A 20,442-nucleotide genomic window follows, 5' to 3' on the forward strand; every position below is an offset into this window, starting at 1 on the left:
GTCACCATCATTAGTACCATCATCATCATCATGTGAATGGTCATCATCCTGTGGTGGCTGTCGCAACTCAAGGTCGTTGACTCGCGTGACGAGGTTAGCAATGCTTGTTCTAATGTCTGTCAATAGCCTAGTATGCTCCTGCAAGGCTTTGTTGAGTTCTTCCTTGGATATACAATCCTTAAAATCCGACGGAGAGCCATCACCTAACATGGTTAGTAGAAAACAAAGGACAACAAATATTATCCCTATCAACTACTAGGTTGTGGAAGGTGGAATCACACACACTCAAGTGTCTTACCACGCTCTTACAAATGTTCTTACCAACGCAGCAAGGAGGAACAACAGTGGAAGCGTGGGATGATTGCAAGAGTGAACCTGTTCGGATCAAAGGAGGTGGAGCTTGGAAGGCACAATATGGTAGCAAGGATTAGCAATAATTGTAATTAGAAGAGCAAAGTTAAATAAGTGTCCAAAGTATGAATCACAGTTGCTGGTCTATCACGTGTCCCTAGTCCTAGCACAACAGCTGAAATAAAGCTAAAAAGGATGATCAGAGAAAGACATAGCAAACATATATTTTTTTTCTGAACTAGGAGCACACAAGCAATAACCACAGAAATTTTCAGCTCCAACGGAAGCAAGATGTGGCCTACAGAAAATCAAGCACGTTCTTTGAAAAGCGTGCGGAAACTTCGCGGCTCGAATACTCAATCTTCCAAGCCGAATTTGGGAAAAAAATTTCGGTGGAACCCGGTGAAGCGGGGGAGCAACGGATGTAACTTTTTCTGTAGATGTCCGTGAAAAATTTTTTTGCCTGATTCTGAGTCCGTATGAGAAAGTTATGCCCGTTTTACTGAACCCCTATCGAGTTAGGGTTTTTTTTTCAAGCAACTCATGCAGAAATTGACCTCTTTAAGGTATTGCAAGCAATAGGATTGCGAGATGAACAAGGATGGCAGCGGTGGCAGGGCAATTGAAACAAGGCGGCTTGCGACCTATCTAGGGTTGGCGTGGCGGAAAGTAACACAAGGCGGCTCGCGGTGGCAAATCGAGTAATGTGGTGGCTCGACTTGTTGGTGGGGATGGTGGCGATGGGATAGCGGCGTGATCAAAGCAGCACGGAGTGTTGACTAAAGACCAAGAACACGACTCTAAAACCAGCAACAAGACTCGACCACGGACACGAACTCAACAACGTGCAACTGAAAACAAAAATTACAAAGTCACAAAGGGTTCTAGGGCAGCGGAAATTGACGGAATTTTTTTGGCTTTTTCTGGACTCTAGGTAATGAAAAACAGACTAATCTAAAGGGGAAGACGAAATTACCTAACAGGCAACCTGAAAATCTGATACCAGTTGATGAGCAATGTTGGCCTGATCTTCCGATAGGTAGTGATAAGTCGGTGGGTGGAGAACTCGACGTTGATGATACAAAGGCTTCGACCCGAACAGATCGTCTCCCTTGCAATCACTACACCACATCTCCGATGGTTATCAACCGTGTCGCGCGGTTGACCTCGCCAAGAAGGCTCAATCCCTGCAAGCGTACCGAGAACACAAGCAAGAACGTAGAAGATGCAATCTGAAATATTGCGAATTGAATTCAAGCACTCGAAGTCGGGGTTCCACAAACACTTGCGGCGGCCTAGTCGGTCCGGAACAAAAGCGAAAATCTCATAACTGTGTGTAGATCAATGTCTAAGCAAAACCCAACCCTAATTAGGGCGGCGGCTACTGTATATAAAAGACTAGGGTCGGCCAAGGACCCCTGGACGCGTCCCTATTGGACTCCAACACGATACACGGCCCAACGGCCCAAAAGATGGTGGCACAGCACCGTGATAGATTCTGGATGTCCACTTGTTTCGACAATTTCTGTTGACTCAGAAAGAATTTGGACATGGGACCAGTACCGTTAGAAAGCTTATCTCCTTAGCTTTCCAACCATGTATAGAACGTCAAAAACGGAGTCCGTATGCGTCCTGGGCGATGATTTTAGTGCGGACTGGTCCTGGACTCCGAAACGGACTCGAACTGGATTGGGCCTCCACCTTGGCTTGGGCGCCCTTGCTGTTCTTCTCCCGTGTTCCTAAGTAACAATACATCACAATTATTCAGTAGCATCCCATCCTCATCAAAATATAAAGGAACACTAAGGAACGAGCTCACCTCATGATTTAGTTGACGTGCACGAGCTCGTGTCAATGGACCTATTGTTGGAGGAATACTTGGTGTGTGTATCCGAAAGAGTGATGTCCTCATCACTTTGGCCCCAACCATGCATTTTCATGCAAGTGAAGGCATAGCCTTTCAGTTTGCTTTTAGTCGATGGTATAAGGATTTTATTGATCCTGATGTTGACCACTTTGCGTAATAAATTTTGCATTTACAATATTACTACTTTGCTTTTGTGTGCACTTCGGTGGCATCATGCTTGAAGTGACATATTGGCGTTTCGCAATGTTTTCGGATGTTAGGAATGCCTTGTCGCTTACTAGAGCGAAGACTTCTTCGTAGAATGATATTCTCGATTATTCATGTGGGGCGTTGCTTCGGCAAAGATGAATTTTTAATATTGGATAACGTCGTCCCCCGATTTTTTGCTGCAGATACCTGCGACTGCCAGAGAATTGCTTTTTCGAAAATGCCGTCCCCTCTCCCTGATTTTTGGTCGCAGGTATCTTCGGCTGATAGAAATTTATTTTGTTTGGGAGCGGACGCTCTTAGTGCAGTTTTGTCTTAGGGTTCACTTTTCTTTTGGTACGGGGGTAGGCACTCTTAGCCCCCTACTTTAGCTCGAGGTGCATCGCCTTTTCTTAGGTCGAGCGACACTTCAGCTTCTCTTTCGAAGGTTTGTTTTTTACTTCGATGCGGGGGCAGGCACTCTTAGCCCCTGACTTTAGCTCAAAGTGCGTCGCCTTTTCTTAGGTCGAGTGACACTTGGCCTCTCTTCCAAAGGTTTGTTTTTCCTTCAGTGCGGGGGTAGGCACTCTTAGCCCCCGACTTTAGCTCGAAGTGCGTCGCCTTTTATTAGGTCGAGCGACACTTCGGCCTCTCTTCCGAAGGTTTGTTTTTCCTTCGATGCGGGGGCATGCACTCTTAGCCCCCGACTTTAGATCGAAGTGCGTTGCCTTTTCTTAGGTCGAGCGACACTTCGGCCTCTCTTCCGAAGGTTTGTTTTTCCTTCAGTGCGGGGGCAGGCACTCTTAGCCCCTGACTTTAGCTCAAAGTGCATCGCCTTATCTTAGGTGAGCGACACTTCGGCCTCTTATATATGTTTATTTATTTTTTTATTTTTTTCTTAAGGTTGAAAGTGTACATCTCTTTTCTTTGACACTTCGCACCTCTAGTTGTGCCGTCTACCTATGGCCCTTCACTTCATCGATTGGTGTGTCACCCTGCTCTTAGGCTGGCGCACTTCGACGATAAGTTACCAATACTCAAAATAAGCAATATTTTCTGGGGGTACTTCTACTATATCGATATTTACAAGTGTTCCTGCTTCATTAAAAACTTCACCCCCTAACGAAGGGGTCCCCCTGTGAGGAAAAGAGTGCAGTTCTCGTACAATTTGATTACATGAAAAGAAAAATCGCATAAAGAAAAATTACACAAGCTTCATTTTGGTTGCCATCACTGTCAGGCGTAGAACTTGCGAAGGTTGTCTGCATTCCAAGTATGTGGAAGCTCCTCACCCTCCATATTAGCCAAGTGATATGAGCCGGGTCTAAAGACCTTTTGACTAAGAAACGACCGTCCCATTTGCTCTGTAGCTTTCCCACTGATGATGCATTACCAAATGTTCGAAGCACCAAATCTCCGGGGACGAAGTTCTTTTCGGATATATTCTTGTCTCTCCATTTTTTTGTCTCCTGTTGATATCTGCCCGGATTCTCAACGGCCTGCAATCTCATTTCCTCGAGGGCATCCTTTGACGATGACTCTTTGCCTTGCTCTAGTTCGTTCACGACCCTAAATGATTTGTTTTTTCATTCCTTTGGGGTCATTGCCTCCTCGCCACAGAGGAGGCAAAAAGGTGTGAAACCGGTTGGTCTTGCTACTGTTGTTCTTAATGACCATAATACTTTAGGCAACTCTTCGACCCATTTCCCTTTTGCCAGTCCCTGCAGGCGCTTCGTGACACCAGCGAAGATGATGCCGTTCGCTCTCTCGACGGCCCCATTAGACTATGGGTGGTATACATATGCGAAAAGCACTTTGATCCCCAGACCTTCGCAAAAGTGTTTGAATCCTGCACTATCAAATTGAGTGTCGTTGCCTACTGTTACTTCGTGCGGGACTCCGAAACGGCATATGACATTCTGCCACAAGAATTTATGTATATTTCTCGATGTTATGTTTATGAGTGGCATCGCCTCCACCCACTTGGAGAAATACTTGACCGCAACGATGGCATATTGCAAATTTCCTGGAGCGGCTAGCAGTTGGCCAACAATGTCAATTCTCCACCGTCTTAACGGCCAAACTGATGGGATTAGCTATGTTTTCGCCGAAGGTCTGTTTGACCCCTTCGCCCAGAATTGACACTGTTGACAACTTCGGACTATGTGATCTGCATCATTGACCACCTTCGGCGAATAGAAGCCTTGTCTGTATACTTTTCCAACCAAGGCTCGTGTACCCATATGCGAACCACATAGTCCACTATGAATTTCTTTTAGCAGATTCTGTCCTTCTTCCTAGGATATGCATCGCAACCATGGTGCACAGACTCCGGCCTTGTACAAATTGTCTCCCACAATTTTGTAGTTTCTAGCTCTCTGGGCTATACGCTTTGCTTCAACATGATCCTCGAGCTTGTGGTGACCACGAAGATAGGCCAATATCGGCGAGCGCCAATCTTCGCTTTCGATAACAGCAATGAAATGTGATGGTTTTAAAGTGTCTTCGGCGGCTGGTTCAATTAGCTTTTGGTAGAAAACCTCTAATGGCATAGGCAGATTTTGCGTAGTAGCTTTGGCTAGTTCATCTGCTTTGAAGTTATCATTTCTTGATATACTCTTGACTGTGAACCCCAGGAAGTACTTTTCCATTCTTCGTACTGCTGCTCTATACTTAACCAGTTCTGGTTCTTTTTCCTGAAACGTCTTGTCAATTTGGCTTGCTATTACCTTTGAGTCTGTTTTAACCAGCACCCTTTGGGCGCCCAAAGCCTTCGCCTTGCGAAGTCCGAGGAGGACCGCTTCGTACTTCGTGGTATTATTTATAGACTGAAATTCTAATCTGGCGGCATATCTCAGCTTTGCACCCGAAGGTGAGGATAATATCGCCACCACGCCTGCTCCTGTAGCTCCCCAAGCCCTATCGCAATATGTGGTCCAGACCGGTTCTGATGGTTCTTCTTCTGGGGCTTCAGTTAGCGGAGTCCATTATGCTACGAAGTCTACTAACGCTTGCGATTTCAACAATGTTCTTGCCACAAAAACAATCATGAATGGGGTGACTTCCACGGCCCACTTTGCCATTCTTCCTATAGATTCTTTGTTCTCAAACATGTCGCAAAGAGGCAAGGAAGTTGGTACTTTGATCTTGCGAGCTGTGAACTAATGGCGAAGCTTGCAAGACGCCATGACTAGTGCATATGCTACTTTTTCCAGTTCTATGTAGAACCTCTTCGGGCCTGCAAGAGCTCACTGCCGAAGGGGATGCCGCTATGTATAATAACAAATCCGTGCATGGATCGGGGCTGGAAAGTGCTGTGAGCTTCGTCAGATAATTTTTCAATTCATCAAAAGCTTCTTGTTGCTCTGCGCCCCATCTGAATGGGTCGGAGCTTTTCAACATTTTGAAGAAAGGTAGGCTTCGCTCTGCAGATTTTGCAATGAACCTGCTTAGTGTCGCCAACCTCCCTGCTAAGCGTTGTCCTTGCTTTCTGTTTTGTGGAGGTTTCATATCTATTATCGCCTGTATCTTTTGGGGTTCCACTTCGATGCCTCTCTTCGACACCAAGAACCCTAATAGCCTTTTGGATTGTACTCCGAAGACGCATTTTTCTGGATTCAATCTTAGTCCTGCCCTTTGCAAGCTTCCGAAGGTTTCACGCAGGTCTTCGAGATGTTGGCTTCTTCTGGCACTATTGATCACTATGTCATCAACGTAAGCTAGGACATTTCTCCCTATCTGTGAACTTAGTACTATTTGCACCAACCTGGTGAAGGTTGTGCCAGTATTTTGGAGGCTCAAGGGCATCCTCATAAAGCAGTATATGTCGAAGGAGGTTCTGAAACTTGTCTTCTCCTCATCTTCCTTTGCCATCCAGACCTGGTGGTACCTCGAGTATGCATCTAGGAAGCTTAACATCTCGCAACCAGCCACGAAGTCCACCAGCTGATCAATTCTAGGTAATGGGAAATCATCCTTCGGACAAGCCCTGTTCAAGTCTGTGAAGTCGACGCACATTCTCCATTTTCCGTTGCTTTTCTTGACTAACACTGGGTTAGCTAGCCACTCTGAGTGCAATACTTCACGTATCACTCTGGCATCAAGCAGCTTTTTCACCTTAGCCTTTGCTGCTTCTTCTCTTTCGCTCGAAGCTTTTCTAAGCTTTTGCTTCCTTGGCTTCGCCCTGAGATCCAAATTTAAGCTGTGCTGAATGATTTCCCTACTTACTCCTTGTAGGTCCTTCAGAGACCAAGCGAAGACATCGTCATTACTGCAGAGGAACATTATGAGTTGTTGTTGGTCCTCCTCTGGGGCCTCTGCTCTTATGGTGACTTTTTTATCTGGTTTTTCCTGATGTAATGGCATTATTCGGGTTCTCCTTCTGGTATAGCCTTCGCTGCTTTATTTATCTCAATTTGCCAAAGCTTCCGTCACCATGTGGACGTTTCGCCTTCCTTGAGTGATTCCCACTTCGATTCATCTGGCCACTCGCTGGGTCTCCTAATACCGTTATGACGCCTTCAGGACCAAACATCTTCATGCACAAGTACGCGTGGTGCGGTATTACTCTGAATGTGTTCAAGACTCCCCTACCAAATATCGCATTGTATGGGTAATTAATGTCAACCACATCGAAGGTAATATCTTCCGTCCAGAAATTCATCCTTTCGCCAAATGATACTGGGATTGTTGTCTTTCTCAGAGCGTTGATTGCATTTCTGCTGAAGCCTAGCAATGGTGATCCAGCTTGATTCAGGTCGCTTCGACGTAGACCCACTTTGTCGAAGGCATCAACGAAGATGATATCCGCTGAGCTTCCTCCATCCATCAAGATCCTATGCACTTTGTTTCCCGAGATGTTTGCTGTGATAATGAAGGCATCTGTGTGTGGGTAATCTAAGACCCTCATGTCCTCTTGCGAGAATGTAATGGGAATGTTTGACCACCTTGAATGAATGTACGTTGGCCCCACACCGACGTGGTTCACCCTTCGCACGTATTCTTCCCGCTGTCTCTTAGGTTTTGTCTGCTGGTTAGACCCCCTGAGATAGCCAACACCACATTGCATCCACGATTTACTGTGTTCACAGACTTACTGCTCTCTGGTGGTGCTTCGATCGCAGGCCTTGGTGGTGGCGGAGGTAGCTCCCCTTGGAGGGTCATTTGCCTCATTTGATCCAGCTGAGTCGAGGCTGCAGGTGCGTATTACGGTGCCAGCATCGGTCGCCACTGGTTGGCAAACGCTGTGTTCTGATTGTAGTTTTCCCACGCTTCGCTCCTCCCAAAACTTGCTGTGTGGTGTATGGTTCTTGCGTGGTCAAGAGATTGCTTCGCCAAGCTCTCTTTCATGGCTGTAACCTACGGGCACTGCTTGATCCTGTGGCCAGCTCCTTCGCCATGCAGCTCGCAGTAAAATGTTGTTGGGTCCTGTGGGACTCGTCCACCTCAGCCCCCCACGGCCCCTGCCTCTACTGGTTCGGCCTCCTCTAGTGGCCGCACTCTGAGCTTCGCTTGCCACTTGAGTGACTTCAAATGAGCTGGAGTTTATCTGATTGACTTCTTTTTGCCTTGTGTAGTCAGATGCTTCGGATTTCCTCGCATGGCGTAATCTGTCTCTAGGATTGCTAGTGCCTGCCTCTCTGAACGATATATGTACTTTTACTTTGGAGGCTACCATTTCATTTTTCCTTCAAAGATGATCAAGCTCGGATCTTGCGTATTCTTCCATCTTATTAAGCAGCTCTTGTACACTCCTGGGTCTTTTTTCTTGTGAGCTTTCTTGCTAATAACCCCCCTCTGATGCCCTGTATCGCCGCATCGATGATTGTATCTTCACTCAGCCCCTTCGCTTGACAACATATGTGCACGAAGCAGCGCATATAGCTCTGCAAAGTTTCTATTGGCTACTGCTTCAGTGCGAAGAGGTCACTCGCGGTGATCCTGTCTGCCCGATTTCCTTGGAAATTGCTGTACAGGGCATTAAGCAATTGCTCCCATGAGTATATGGATCCCGGGGGCAACGCGGAATACCAAGATCTTGCTATCCCTTTTACAGCCAATTTGAAGGCTTTCGCCAACGTTGTACCATCCCCTCCGGCAGACTCCACAGTCGCTTTGAAGCTCATTACAAATTCCCTTGGGTCTGACTCCCCGTAAAACATTACCACTCTCGGCATCTTAAAGCCTGGTGGCCACAGTTGGTTGTGCAGATCATGGCCAGCGGAGATTTCGGATCTCCCGCTGACGATCACCACTGAAGGTCCTACAAAGTTCGTGCCGTGTCTCCCAGCGGCATCACCTGGCGAGACATTCCTTCCGCTTGGTGTAGGATATCGATTTCCTCTTGGATTTTTCCAATGTTTTCCTAGCTTCATCTGCCCATCTGCGATATTCTGCGGCTTTTCGGCTTGCTGCCAGGCTATCTAACACGTGCTTCTTCTGCGCAATCTGCCTTTCCAGCTCTCAGGCCTCTAGCCTGGCTGTTCTTTCCTCCTGTGTTTCATCTTCGTTTTCATATTCTGCGAAGACATCGATGTCTTCCCACTCTTCGTCTCACACCTTCCCACCTTCTTTTACCGAAGGCTCGAAGTGTGCGCGATCAATTGGTTCCATGACCCGCACCCGCTCCGCATTTATCTGGACGGCTTCGCTGTGTCGGTCATCATTGGCTCCTTGTGGCGCTACTTCAACTCCGTAGCATTGCTCGCGTCCACCCGAAGCTCCACCGGCCGAAGCATTACTTGATCCTGGCAGCGCCGAAGGAGGTCTTTCAGCCGAAGGCCGGGCTACGGCCGAAGGTTCTAGCAACGCTTATACTGTTCCGGTTGGCTTCGTCTTCTTCTTGGGTGGCATGGCGTCGAAGTGTTCGATCCCCGCGGACGGCGCCAACTGTTGGGACCGATGTCCCAGACAAAGGGGACCTTCACTTACGGAAATGCCGAAGGGTCCTTAGGGTGACACGTGTTTGGGGTAGAATAGTTTCTTTGATCGATCTTTCGGGTACAGTATGGCCCTATTTATAACCCGTCCTCGACCACTCCAGGCATGGTTTATAGGTCCTACCCCTTTACCTGCTACATTCTCGGAATATTCGGGGGTATTATGGTACAAGTAAGCATATTTTTATAATTACAACTTTGCCCCGAATGATGAAAGTGGTCCCCACTATCCAGTCATGATCTTCAGCTCTGAAGATCCGCCTAAGTCATCTTGATCGCATCATTCATCCGATGGCCTTCGGCTTCTGAGCGAAGGTCGGCTGCTACCTTCGCCCGCCACGATCAATCAGGACTTCGACCTTCGGTCGAAGGCTCACCACCGTTTTTGCCGGTACGGGAAATTGACACAGCGGGCGCGCCTACACCCTTCGACCGATGGAGCTTCGCAATCTTCGCAACCTTCAGATGCAGTTCCTGAAACGAAATTGCAATGACAAGCATGCGGTCTTTCCAGTAGACTTCGAGCGATCCTCCGAAGACAGGGGGGCGGGAGTCATCCCCAACACATGACTTAAGTTGGTGTGCATATTCGTCAAGGTGGATTTTATTGTATCCATGTCGACTATGTGTATATGATGCCACATATGTAGCTCCCCATCAATGCTAGTTCAATAGTAACTGCGACTGAAGATGTATCGGTGCCGGTTCTTAAACTCCCATGCACTAATAACGATTGAGGCGCTAAGAACCAGCACTGATAGTCACTATCAGTATCGGTTCGTGAATGAAACCCACACTGATGTATCAGTGCCAGTTTCATATACCAACTGACACTTATAATTTCTATAGTATAAAAAGCCCACCTTCTCACCAAGCTCGACCATAACAAAGCCGTCGTGAGCCCAAGAAAACAGCGCTGACCGCCATTTCTTAGTCGTATTGTGGTTGGAGGATTCAAAAGTTGGAGGAGTTAACTGCTCTTAGATTAGTGAGATGATATATTTCATTTTTAGAAAGATTTACTTGGTTAGATTGCTCAGGGTTGATGTTTGGTGCTTGTTCCATGGTTATGTACTTTGAGATCCAATTGACATCTAATTTAAGAAGAGTTTGCAACTTTATCATTGTTAGATGTATAGAGATGATCTATATTTCATTCTTAGTTGGATTTAGTTGCTAGATTGCTCTAGGTTTGAATTTAGGTGGCTGTTCCTTGGTGCTGAATTTTGGAAGGAGCAAGAGCTCCAATATCGATATAATTTAGAGAAATATCACAATTTTGTCATTATAGATGATTTAAGGAGTAGATTAAAGTCACATATAAATAGATGTGGGTGCGTACATTAAAATCTAGGGACAATTGTAAATTTGCCACTATTTAAACTGTTATTTCCATTAAAAATTGCAAAAATACCACTAGAACTGTCATTCGAATGGCATCCTTACAAAAAATAAAAAACCAAGGAGGTATTTGCAAATTCCCCTACAATCTAGCTCAAATTTTCTAGTATGTGGATTGCATATATTTTTAAAGTCTTGAATTTAAATAATAATCTAGTGGATTTCCTCCATTCATTATTCAACCTAGTGAACTTAAAACAAATGATAGAATACTATATTACAGGGATGACACATCCACCCACAGGTCGTAATCGAACACAGCAGCCTTTGAAAGGCGGGTCCCTCAACTCGGCCCAAGTACTAGATGGAGATGAGTCCTCAAATAGGGACCAACCAAGATGCGAGGTAATTCAATGAATTTGTTTAAGATTTTAAAATGTTTAATGATTATAAGTTGAATTGGTTTAATTACAATGATTTGCAGATGGGCCCTTCAATTAACAAGAAATCTTAAACTCCTTATCCATGTTGTAATGAAACTTGACATGTATGTGGTGTATATATACTGTGATGAGTTCAGACATGATGTTTTATGATTTAAATTTATATGTGCTTGTGTATATATGCTGCGAACAAACTTGACATCTCATTAATTAATTTATATGTGTGTCTATAAATATACCATAGAGTATTGGCGACAACGGCAGAAATTTAAAAATGGACATGGTATTGGTGACAACCGCCAGATTTTGAAAAGCGCAGGAAACACCTATCAATACCAGTTGCTTACACAAACTAGCATTCATACTCAACATATCAGTGCCGGTTGGTATTCTATTAGTGCCGGTTGGATCCACGAACCGGCACTGATATTGATTTTCGGTGTCGGTTCCATACCTGGCACTAATAGTTAGTGACTATCAGTACCGAGTAATCAATAGCGGTTCAAAACCTGCCACTGATGAAGGTTTCTACAGTAGTGTAGGACCGTAAAAATTAATCAGCTCTAAAACTTTTACAAGATAAACCTATATCCATTTATATCTAAATGTGCTCTAGGTTCATCTATTATGTCTACTCTACCGTTCAAAAGTTCGCAACCTATAACAACCTAGAAAACTACACTATGAAGGTAAACATGCAAGAATAAATTACAATAAGTAAATGCAGAAATGTAAAGATATTAGAGAGAGCAAACTCGACATAAGTGATTTTTAACTCGTGTTATCGATGGCATAAACGTCATATTTAGTCCACGTTAGAGCAGCTACCTAGGCTATAGCTCCCGGACGGGACCTGGTCACGACCCTCAAGGCACCTAGGCCTCAAGTAGATTGAGCCACTAAGCCACCAAGGCAATGCTTCACCGTAAGGCTCTCTTTCGGTCACTTACTGCCATCTTCACTTCGGAGCTTGAGCTAACAAGGCAAGGTTCTCTGCGTCCCCATACTAGAGTCTTACTATCACTCCACACTAAGTCGAAAGGTCAACAAGCTTGAGCCACTATGGCCTAAGGTGCTGATGAGTCACCAAGACTCTAAGGTGCCGGTGTACCACTTAGGATAAGCTAGGATCACTACTTGATCTCCTCTCTAGGCAGCAACATCTAGACACAACTCTCTCTAGGCCTATTAGCACTAATTACTTTAAGCACTTTGCTGGCTTGGATATCTTCTCAAGTGTGTGTGAGCTTCTCTATACTCTAGCACCTTCAAATGACTGAGTGGAGGGATATTTATAGCCTCAACCACATGGACTAGCCATTGTTCCAACGTCTCAATTTTACTATATACGCTGGATGATCAAGTGTAAATAGCATTATACTCACCAAACTATCCCGCATGTACATCATCCAGAAAACTAGCTATTGGAACCCTACTCAAACCTTCTGTACATGTCAGATGTTCCGGCGCGTTCACCAACTCCATCCCTGAACCATTCAGCGCGTACACTACTTCTGCCAATCGAGCCACTTTCTTCTCTACATAAAATATTCCAGCGTGTATATCATGAGTGCGCTGGACCATCCGGCATGTTGATCGTCAATATTGAATACTTGCAACCTTCTCTGCAAGAAATACTCCGGCCTATTCAACTCCATATCGCCAGACCATCTAGCGTGTTTAGTTGCCATGAGCTGAAATACTCCGGTGTGTACAATCTCCTCTATGTCGAACCTTCCGGCGTGTATATTTTCTCTGGGACTTCTCCAATTTGATCAATCTTCGTCTCGACTTCGATGACTTCTTCATGTATTCCATACATAAGACCTACTAAAACATATACTTGATAAACATATTAAACCTTTATATTATTATTAATCACTAAAATCATATATTATACATACTTAAATATGGTCACTTCAATTTCCTAAAAACATGTTTGCTACACCAGCTCCCAACAGTTGAGAGCCGTCCTTAGTCCACACAAAGACCGGTATCTTAGAAACCGTGTCACAGCAAAGATGATTAGTTAAATGGCTTTTGGGTTAATCTACATAGAGTGCGGTGGCGGCATCCAACGCTATGATTTACATATATATTTAATAAGTTTTAAATTCAGCAATCTCTATTAAACTTTATATCTGAGGGGCAGAGTATTTTCTGAACTAATTATGTTGCCCCTGTTGCTATATATGCATATACGCACGACGAGTCAAGAATCGTCCCTGACGCTGTTGCTTTGTCCTTTCGTCCCGCAATATCCTATGAGGATGCTACCGCTGGCCGGGCCACGCCCCTGCCGCTCCTAGTGCGCACCCAGCGACGCGGCGCTTGCAGTTTGGCCCGCCTCCCGTGTAGCGCAGCCCCATCAAAATTGTACTAGTTTTATGATCAACAAAGTGACGCAATTTTCATGGCCAATGGCGTGATGCGGATATTTTGTCAATGTTCAACCTTTTTTTGCTTTGTCATCGAGTTACACATTTTCTTGTGGCACTCAGGGCCGTACGCAGCCCAAATTAAAATAATTACTTTCAATTTGGCCGCAGGGAAAGACAAATGCAACAGATACAAATTCCGGTCCAATAATTCCACGGTTTTGTTTTCTTTTGTTTACTTGATCCTGACTATATACATGGAAATGCAATAATGTCAAGAATTTGGCGTTCAGATCTGATGCATTGTTTCAAGTTATTCTGGATCAATCATTTGACCGAAATAGTTAATACTAACTCCGCAAACTAACGAGACCTTGTATCTGTCTTGAGTGTTCACATGGAACAATGACGAAGCTAACCAGTCGAACAAGCCAGTCGGATGAGATTGAATATAGCAAATACATTGACCTGGTGACTAGCAAGTCGAATTGGTTTCCAGATAAGAGTGGATAGCTAGTCATCCATCTGGTGTCACCTGCGTCCGCGTCCATGTCGTGCAGTGAAATAATTGCATTATCTAGTACTTTACCGTGCATATATATTCATGCAGTGGTGGGCATAACATTTTAACAATACATATCTAGCTACATTTTTTTACGATAATCTCTCGAGAAAAAACAATACCATTTATTAGTATCATTCAAGTAAATTTTTGTATTTTTTATCATAATATCACATTGGTCTTTCATTTCATACATCAATACTTAGTAGGAAACAAATGTAAAGGACAACATGTCTCATGATCACATAAATTAAATACAAGGAATAAATTTGTCTTTTAGTTAGAAATTATGATTAAAGCAGTAAGAGCAACAAATTAGCAATAATAATTTTGAAAAATTGAAGGTGAGAAACTAACAATACATATTTAAGAGAATCAAAACTCTACAACTAGTAACTCCTAAAAAAGTGAAGTGATTTCGATGGGTGTGGTTGTGCTGGTGCCGCTGCTGAGCACGATGCCGTCACCCTACATCTTATGCATGCGTTTGAGTGTTAGGTCACCAAAACGTAGTTGCACATTTGAGTAATTGGGGATTGAGAATTGGATGTTGGGCATTAGGCTACTAGGGGCATTGCTGATTTGCAGTGTTGGGTTTGGGCTGTTGAGCACTGTCGCGTTGGGCTTGGCCCCTTAGTGAGAAAAGGGCAAAGGCCTAGCAAACTAAGAAAAATATTATATATACTTAATTTTTTATAAGAACAATTTGATGTACACCCTTGCGCCTGTATTCATGAGATGTCCTCGTACTCCACTTGGACAGAAATGGTCGTTCACACTGCGCGGATCGAGATCATCTGAATAAAATGGTCGATTTAGTGCAGGTTGCCCTGCATACAACCGGAATCGAGTTCTAGATGAACGTAGTTTGTCATGTCCATCAGTTAATTATCTTAGTGCATTTTGGATCCACCGGAACATGTACGTACTACACTGCCTGACAGCGTCAATGTCAGTGACATTCATCTTTCATGCAGCCTTTCAAAGCCATAACTGATTCCTAAACATTGCTTCATCTACAAACTATCATATTCACAAACTGTTCTCCCTGGGGCTGTGGCATGATCGACGTCTACAACTAATTAAAAGAAAATCGTTCCGTTCTGTTTAGGTCTGTATTTGTTTTCAAGCAGATCATTGATTAGGTGATCACAATGCAGTTTCGTTTGGATTGGGACGATTCGTGTTTGGGACAAATCATGTGTTCCTTTGAGATCCAGATCCAGATGCAATTTATTTTCTTCTTCTATTTCTTGCTGCAGTGGCTAATGATGAGCCGCCGATGGGATTAGCCTCGATCTTATGCGAGCTGACGGAAGAAAGAAGACAGAATGGATGTTTGGAATTAATCCTTTGGAATACCTACGTTTTCGATGGGGTTCCTACAGTATTCCTCTAAAATTCCTACCCTCCATTCGTACAAACCAAATGTCACGATGTCCAATCTGGAGGTACCATGAATCCTACAGAAATCCTGTGAAAATCCCGCGAACCAAAGGACATGAAGAACTACTGTGACAAAAATAGCAACAAATTTGATAAATTAGGGGAACAAATTAAATGAGCTCGTGCAATAAATTTTAAAACATTAGCGACAATCAAATATACCTTTCGAAACAAATAAGATGAGCTCTTGCAACGGTTGACTTAAAGGTTGCAGAATTTTCAAGTCCCATTGAGTCTAGCACAACTGAAACATAATAGGAATAGCACTTAAATGACAGAACAAACGAACATTAGGAGCTGTTACTTCAGAGAAAAAGATATTTTACAGAACAGCCGCAGAGCGAGGTTCCTGAACCGCGTGTATGGATGCAAGAGCAGTGGCATTGGCATCTTTATTGTGGTGAAATACTGAAAACTGGAAATGTAACCTCATCAAAGGAACTTGTAGCTACAGGGATGGAACGAGCGATCGCTCGCTTATTACGATCAGCTTGCTACGCACCATTGGTCTGAAATACTCCAGCAGATCTGATCACACTAGATGAAACACCCGATCGGTAGAGAAAACAAATTCTAGGAAAAGGAATTGAGGATGGATCGGATGAGCCTGCAGGAGCAGTAGCACAGCCTAGCAGCACCTCTTTGGGAGGACGAGGTGTCCGGTCATGTGCCAGCTCTCGCCTCCGTCAGGGTGCGCATAGGGGCACGCCGGCTTGTAGCTGGCGGCCTTAGCGTCCGTGGTCACCAGCATTTTCCACTGGGCGTTGGGGTCGTCGGTGGCGAACTGGGTCCATGCCGGTGTTGAGTATTCATAGCGGCTGTGCGTGATGCGGTTGAATTTCTTGATATCCTGGTTCTTGTTGATGTCGTCTGGGTCGATGTCGACAGAGAAGATGTCGCCGTAGGGACGGACCGAGTGTAGGAACATGGGCATGGAGATGGGCTCGGCGGAGACCGCGGCGAGGTCGGAGGTGAAGGCGATGCTCCTGCCGTCCGGGCTGAACACCGGGTGGTTGACGTGCCCAGCGATGCTGTTAACACCGGGACCAGGATCCGCGCTCGTGACCACCCTCACCACGACCTTGGGATCCGCTGCCATCACCAGGTAGACGGCGAAGTGGCCAAGGTCAAGACCGTTGTCCATTTCCAGCTTAGCCTTCTTGTCACCCCCCGGCTTGTCACGCGTGGAGGAGAAGACGATCCAGTCCCCCCTGGGCGACCACTGGCAGTGGGTGTCGGTATATTCGCCATCCGTCAGCCGTGTCACGGTGCCGTCTCCGTACGTCTCCCCGGCATGCGCGTCCTGCATGATGTAAAGGTTCTTGTACCTGAAGTAGTCCTTTGTGTGATCCCTTGTCGACCGGAAGACGATCTTCGTCCCCTCCGGGTTACTAGAAGGGAAGGCGTTGTTGAAACCGCCGTCCGTGAGGCGCTTCGTCTCCGGGCGGCCGCTGCTCCCTGAGACATTGAAGATAGCGTAGATCTCCAGTGGGCTGTCGGCGCTGAAAGACGGGCCGACGCAGACATACAGTATGTCTTTGTTGGGGTTCTGGTTCCATACTGTCGAGAAGATGCTGTTTGCTCCCCTCCGCTGCAAATCCCATAAATCAAATCCAATCAAATACAAGATCGATTCTAGTTAGTTATCAAAACAAGTGTCGCACTTGTGCTATTGTGCCAATGGATCTCATCTGACCTCCCAGACGACGCGGAGGCCTTTCTTGTCGGCGAGCCAGACTGCTTTGAACTCGTTGTCAACGAAGGCGAGCTTGGAGCCGTCGCTGGAGATGGTCGGGAACACGCCCGACACCCTGAACAGCCCCACGTCCTTGTGCGGGGACTGCAGCTTGTGGAAGTTCCTTGGCACGTCGCTTTTCCCATTCTGCAAGCAATTCAAATCCAATAACATAGTTAATTAGTACTCATGAATTAACACACGACCAGTTTAGGTAGAGTAAGGTCTGCAATCGTTGGCACCTGCTGGAGCATCTTGTCGCTTCTGCTGCGGTGGTACCCTAAGCGGCTGCCGCCGTCGAGCACGAAGGGGTTGTAGTAGTCGGCTTTCGGAAAGATGTTCTGTGTAATCTTCACAGCCACAGGCTGCTGGTTTGGCGCGGCAAAATCGAAGATCTCAATGTGGCGGTACTCGGGCTCCTCGCGCTGGCCGGCCATTTGATTGGTCCTTTGCCGGATGGTGGCCACGGCCACCTTAGTCTCGCTGATGGCTGACGGAGTCATCGCATTGAAGTCCTCCGGTGTCACTGGATCAGCGCGGTTGGTTCTGAAGTCGTACCGGAACACTCGCCAGGTTGTGGTAACCTTGTCACTGGCAGGGTCTTTCTTGTCGATCCCTCGGTGGAAGAATATGACGTTGTCGCTTCCCCACGAGGGCCAGCCGCCGCCGTCTGGGACGAGCCTTTTGCGGTCCAGCTTACCACCCTGCGCCTTCCTGTCCACGTTCATCACGACAATGTCGGTCCTGAGGTGCTCGATCTCACCAGACCATCTGTTCCCACGGAAGTTGGCCACTGCAACGCTCTTCCCCGACGGCGACACAGCGGGGCTCAGATCATACTGCCCTGCAGTGATTTTCAAGCTTATAGTCTGTACATATGGATCAAATCATTTCAATTCATTTCAGTTTCCTACCTTCTGGAGTTAGTTGCTCAGTCTCGCCGGTCCTGAGGCTTGTTCTGTACACAACAGTCCAGGGGGTGCGGCGCTTCTCCGCTGCCTTCTTGGTGGAGACGTAGATGATCGAGAGGTCGGCATTGGGAGCAAAGCCCCCACCGATGCAGCCGCTGTCCTCCATGCGCACGCCGCCAAAGGTGTCAGGGCCGTAGATGTCGGCCAGGCTCAGCACCTTCACCTTGCCATCGAAGCGCAGAGCCACTTGCAGGGTCTCGAGGCCGTTCTCCCGCTCTGAGACAAACACCAGGCCAGTGGCGTGGCCCTTCTCCACATCCTCGGCAGTGGCGCCGCACTCAGAGGCCAGCTCGGGTTTCTTGGCGACGAGAGCCTTGAGCGCCTGCGCTGGGATGGGCCGGCCGTTGTAGTTGTAGGAGACACCGTCGGTGAGGTGCAGCTCATCCTTCCCCGACGACGGTGACACCGGGCATGAGAAGATGTCCACCGGTAACGGCGGCCTGTAGGTGGCGAAGGAGGCGATGCTGCCACGGCTAGCTTCCATTCCGGGTGACTAAAACCGGAAATTATAGGTAGAAAAATAAGTTCTTAACACGATGGTTTCAACTGCGTGCTCAGTTCAAGTGCTCGGATATGATGCCAAATTTATAGAACGGTGCGGTCGGTTGGGTGAAGCCGAATCTTGAATGCTTGGGCTCTTAATTAGCTCCCTCTATCATGTGAATACTATAATATTGGCTACCAAGAGGATGGAAGTAATTTACAGGGAAGACAGACCTAGAAGGAATTATTTATCTAGGATAAAGTCTACTTCACCCTCGCCTATTCATGTTTGTCTACTTATCCTGTCCTCTCCCAACCACCTATGAAACCCGGTATTTTGAACCCAAATTATACAAAACCGTCTAAATAACCCCTTGGGCGATTTTAGAGACTGTTTTTTCATACGTAGCGCCTACACATGGACGGTGATGTGGCCGGGCTCTTTAATGGCAAAAAGGGATTCACTACTACAAAACAGGTGAACAGTGTCGGTTCTAAAACCTCATCAGTATCAGTTTTGGATCCGACACTAATTACTCTGTATTGATAGGTCGGGTATAGAAGTGGTACTGAAAATCACTATCAGTTCCGGTTTGTGGATCGAACCGGCACTGATATGTGTACTATCAGTGCTAGTTTTTTTACCAACCGGCACTGATATGTATTTCCCGCAATTTTCAAATATGGCGGTTGCCACCAATTCCTTGGCATTTTCAAATTTTTGCGATTGCCAGCAATAGTATACGGTATATTTATGGACACGCACTAATTTCCGAGACGTCGAGTTTTATCACAGCATATATACACAATGACATATAAATTTCATTTCTAAAACATCAAGTCTCGTCACAGTATATGTATACCGCATACATGTGAAGTTTTATTAAAAAATAAAAAATAGTTTAAGGTTTCTTGCTAATCGAAGGTTCTGAACTCTACTTTTTCTTGTTGGATGAAGGTAACGAGAGAAAGGAGCTAAATTCATGGAACTTGCTGGTTGGTCTGATGACTTGGTCATTGATGAATTCGACAAATTGTTCTTGAAGTGCGATAATTTTAATGGCCATGAGTAGATCTCTGGACAGCGCGAGGAGCTGCAATTTCAACAATTGAAGAAATCAATCCTTATGAACACATGTTGGACCTGAAAATTAGTCATCAAGATGTATGTTGCATACCTCAGCATCGACCACGTGTTACGATAAGTCTCTGTTGAATCCGTGCATGAATTCCATTACATTAAAACCATATAAATTATTGCCCATGCCCTGCTTCCTACTAGGAAAGTCATGTTGAATAATCCATTCTTTCGCGAATGGCTGGTGTCAGACACTTTTCCTGATGTATCATAGGTACACTCTGCATGTGTGTGATTATTACCGTAAGTAGATTTAGATTCAATCTAATCAAATATTACAAGAGCAATAACGAAATGGTCAGGTTTTACCTTTGTAGCAAATCAGTGACGGGTTGGTTGGTTTCTTTTGGATTATTCTGTGAGTCAAAAACAACGATCTTGCTGATCTCTAGGTGGATGACAAGGAGGATCCAGTGATAACTGTAGATAGGTCACCATAGATTAGTTGGTCATAATTTCTAACTATGTACTGCTCAAAAAGAGTAGAACATTCATGGAGGGAAACACATATCTAAAGTGGTAGGGCAAAAGTATGTATTTCTTCAATTGTAGCTCCAGAATACACTTCAATGCATAGTCCTCGGTTCCTTTTGGATCAGATTG

At 45.6% G+C, this 20,442-nt stretch overlaps 1 protein-coding gene across 1 annotated transcript; it reads right to left on the reverse strand.

The window, feature by feature from the left end:
- Positions 1-15,875: 15,875 nt before the first annotated feature.
- On the reverse strand, positions 15,876-18,843 carry LOC133899948 (uncharacterized). The gene is made up of 4 exons (XM_062340996.1): positions 18,162-18,843; positions 17,490-18,091; positions 17,209-17,394; positions 15,876-17,103 (listed from the first exon to the last, which is right to left on the reverse strand). The coding sequence occupies exons 1-4, from the start codon at positions 18,700-18,702 to the stop codon at positions 16,141-16,143; spliced, it is 2,292 nt and encodes a 763-aa protein (XP_062196980.1). The 5' UTR covers positions 18,703-18,843; the 3' UTR covers positions 15,876-16,140.
- Positions 18,844-20,442: the final 1,599 nt, after the last annotated feature.

Source organism: Phragmites australis, chromosome 19 (genome assembly GCF_958298935.1).
Source record: "Phragmites australis chromosome 19, lpPhrAust1.1, whole genome shotgun sequence".
NCBI classification, from domain to species: domain Eukaryota; kingdom Viridiplantae; phylum Streptophyta; class Magnoliopsida; order Poales; family Poaceae; genus Phragmites; species Phragmites australis.

What these genes read in the sequence shown, in the direction of transcription:
- LOC133899948 (XM_062340996.1), bottom strand. Translation starts at nt 18,702, where the DNA reads ATGGAAGCTAGCCGTGGCAGCATCGCCTCCTTCGCCACCTACAGGCCG. An exon ending in TGAGCAACTAACTCCAGAAG is followed by an intron (nt 18,092 to 18,161) that starts GTAGGAAACTGA and finishes AAATCACTGCAG; the next exon opens with GGCAGTATGATCTGAGCCCC. An exon ending in GCCTCCGCGTCGTCTGGGAG is followed by an intron (nt 17,104 to 17,208) that starts GTCAGATGAGAT and finishes TGGGATTTGCAG; the next exon opens with CGGAGGGGAGCAAACAGCAT.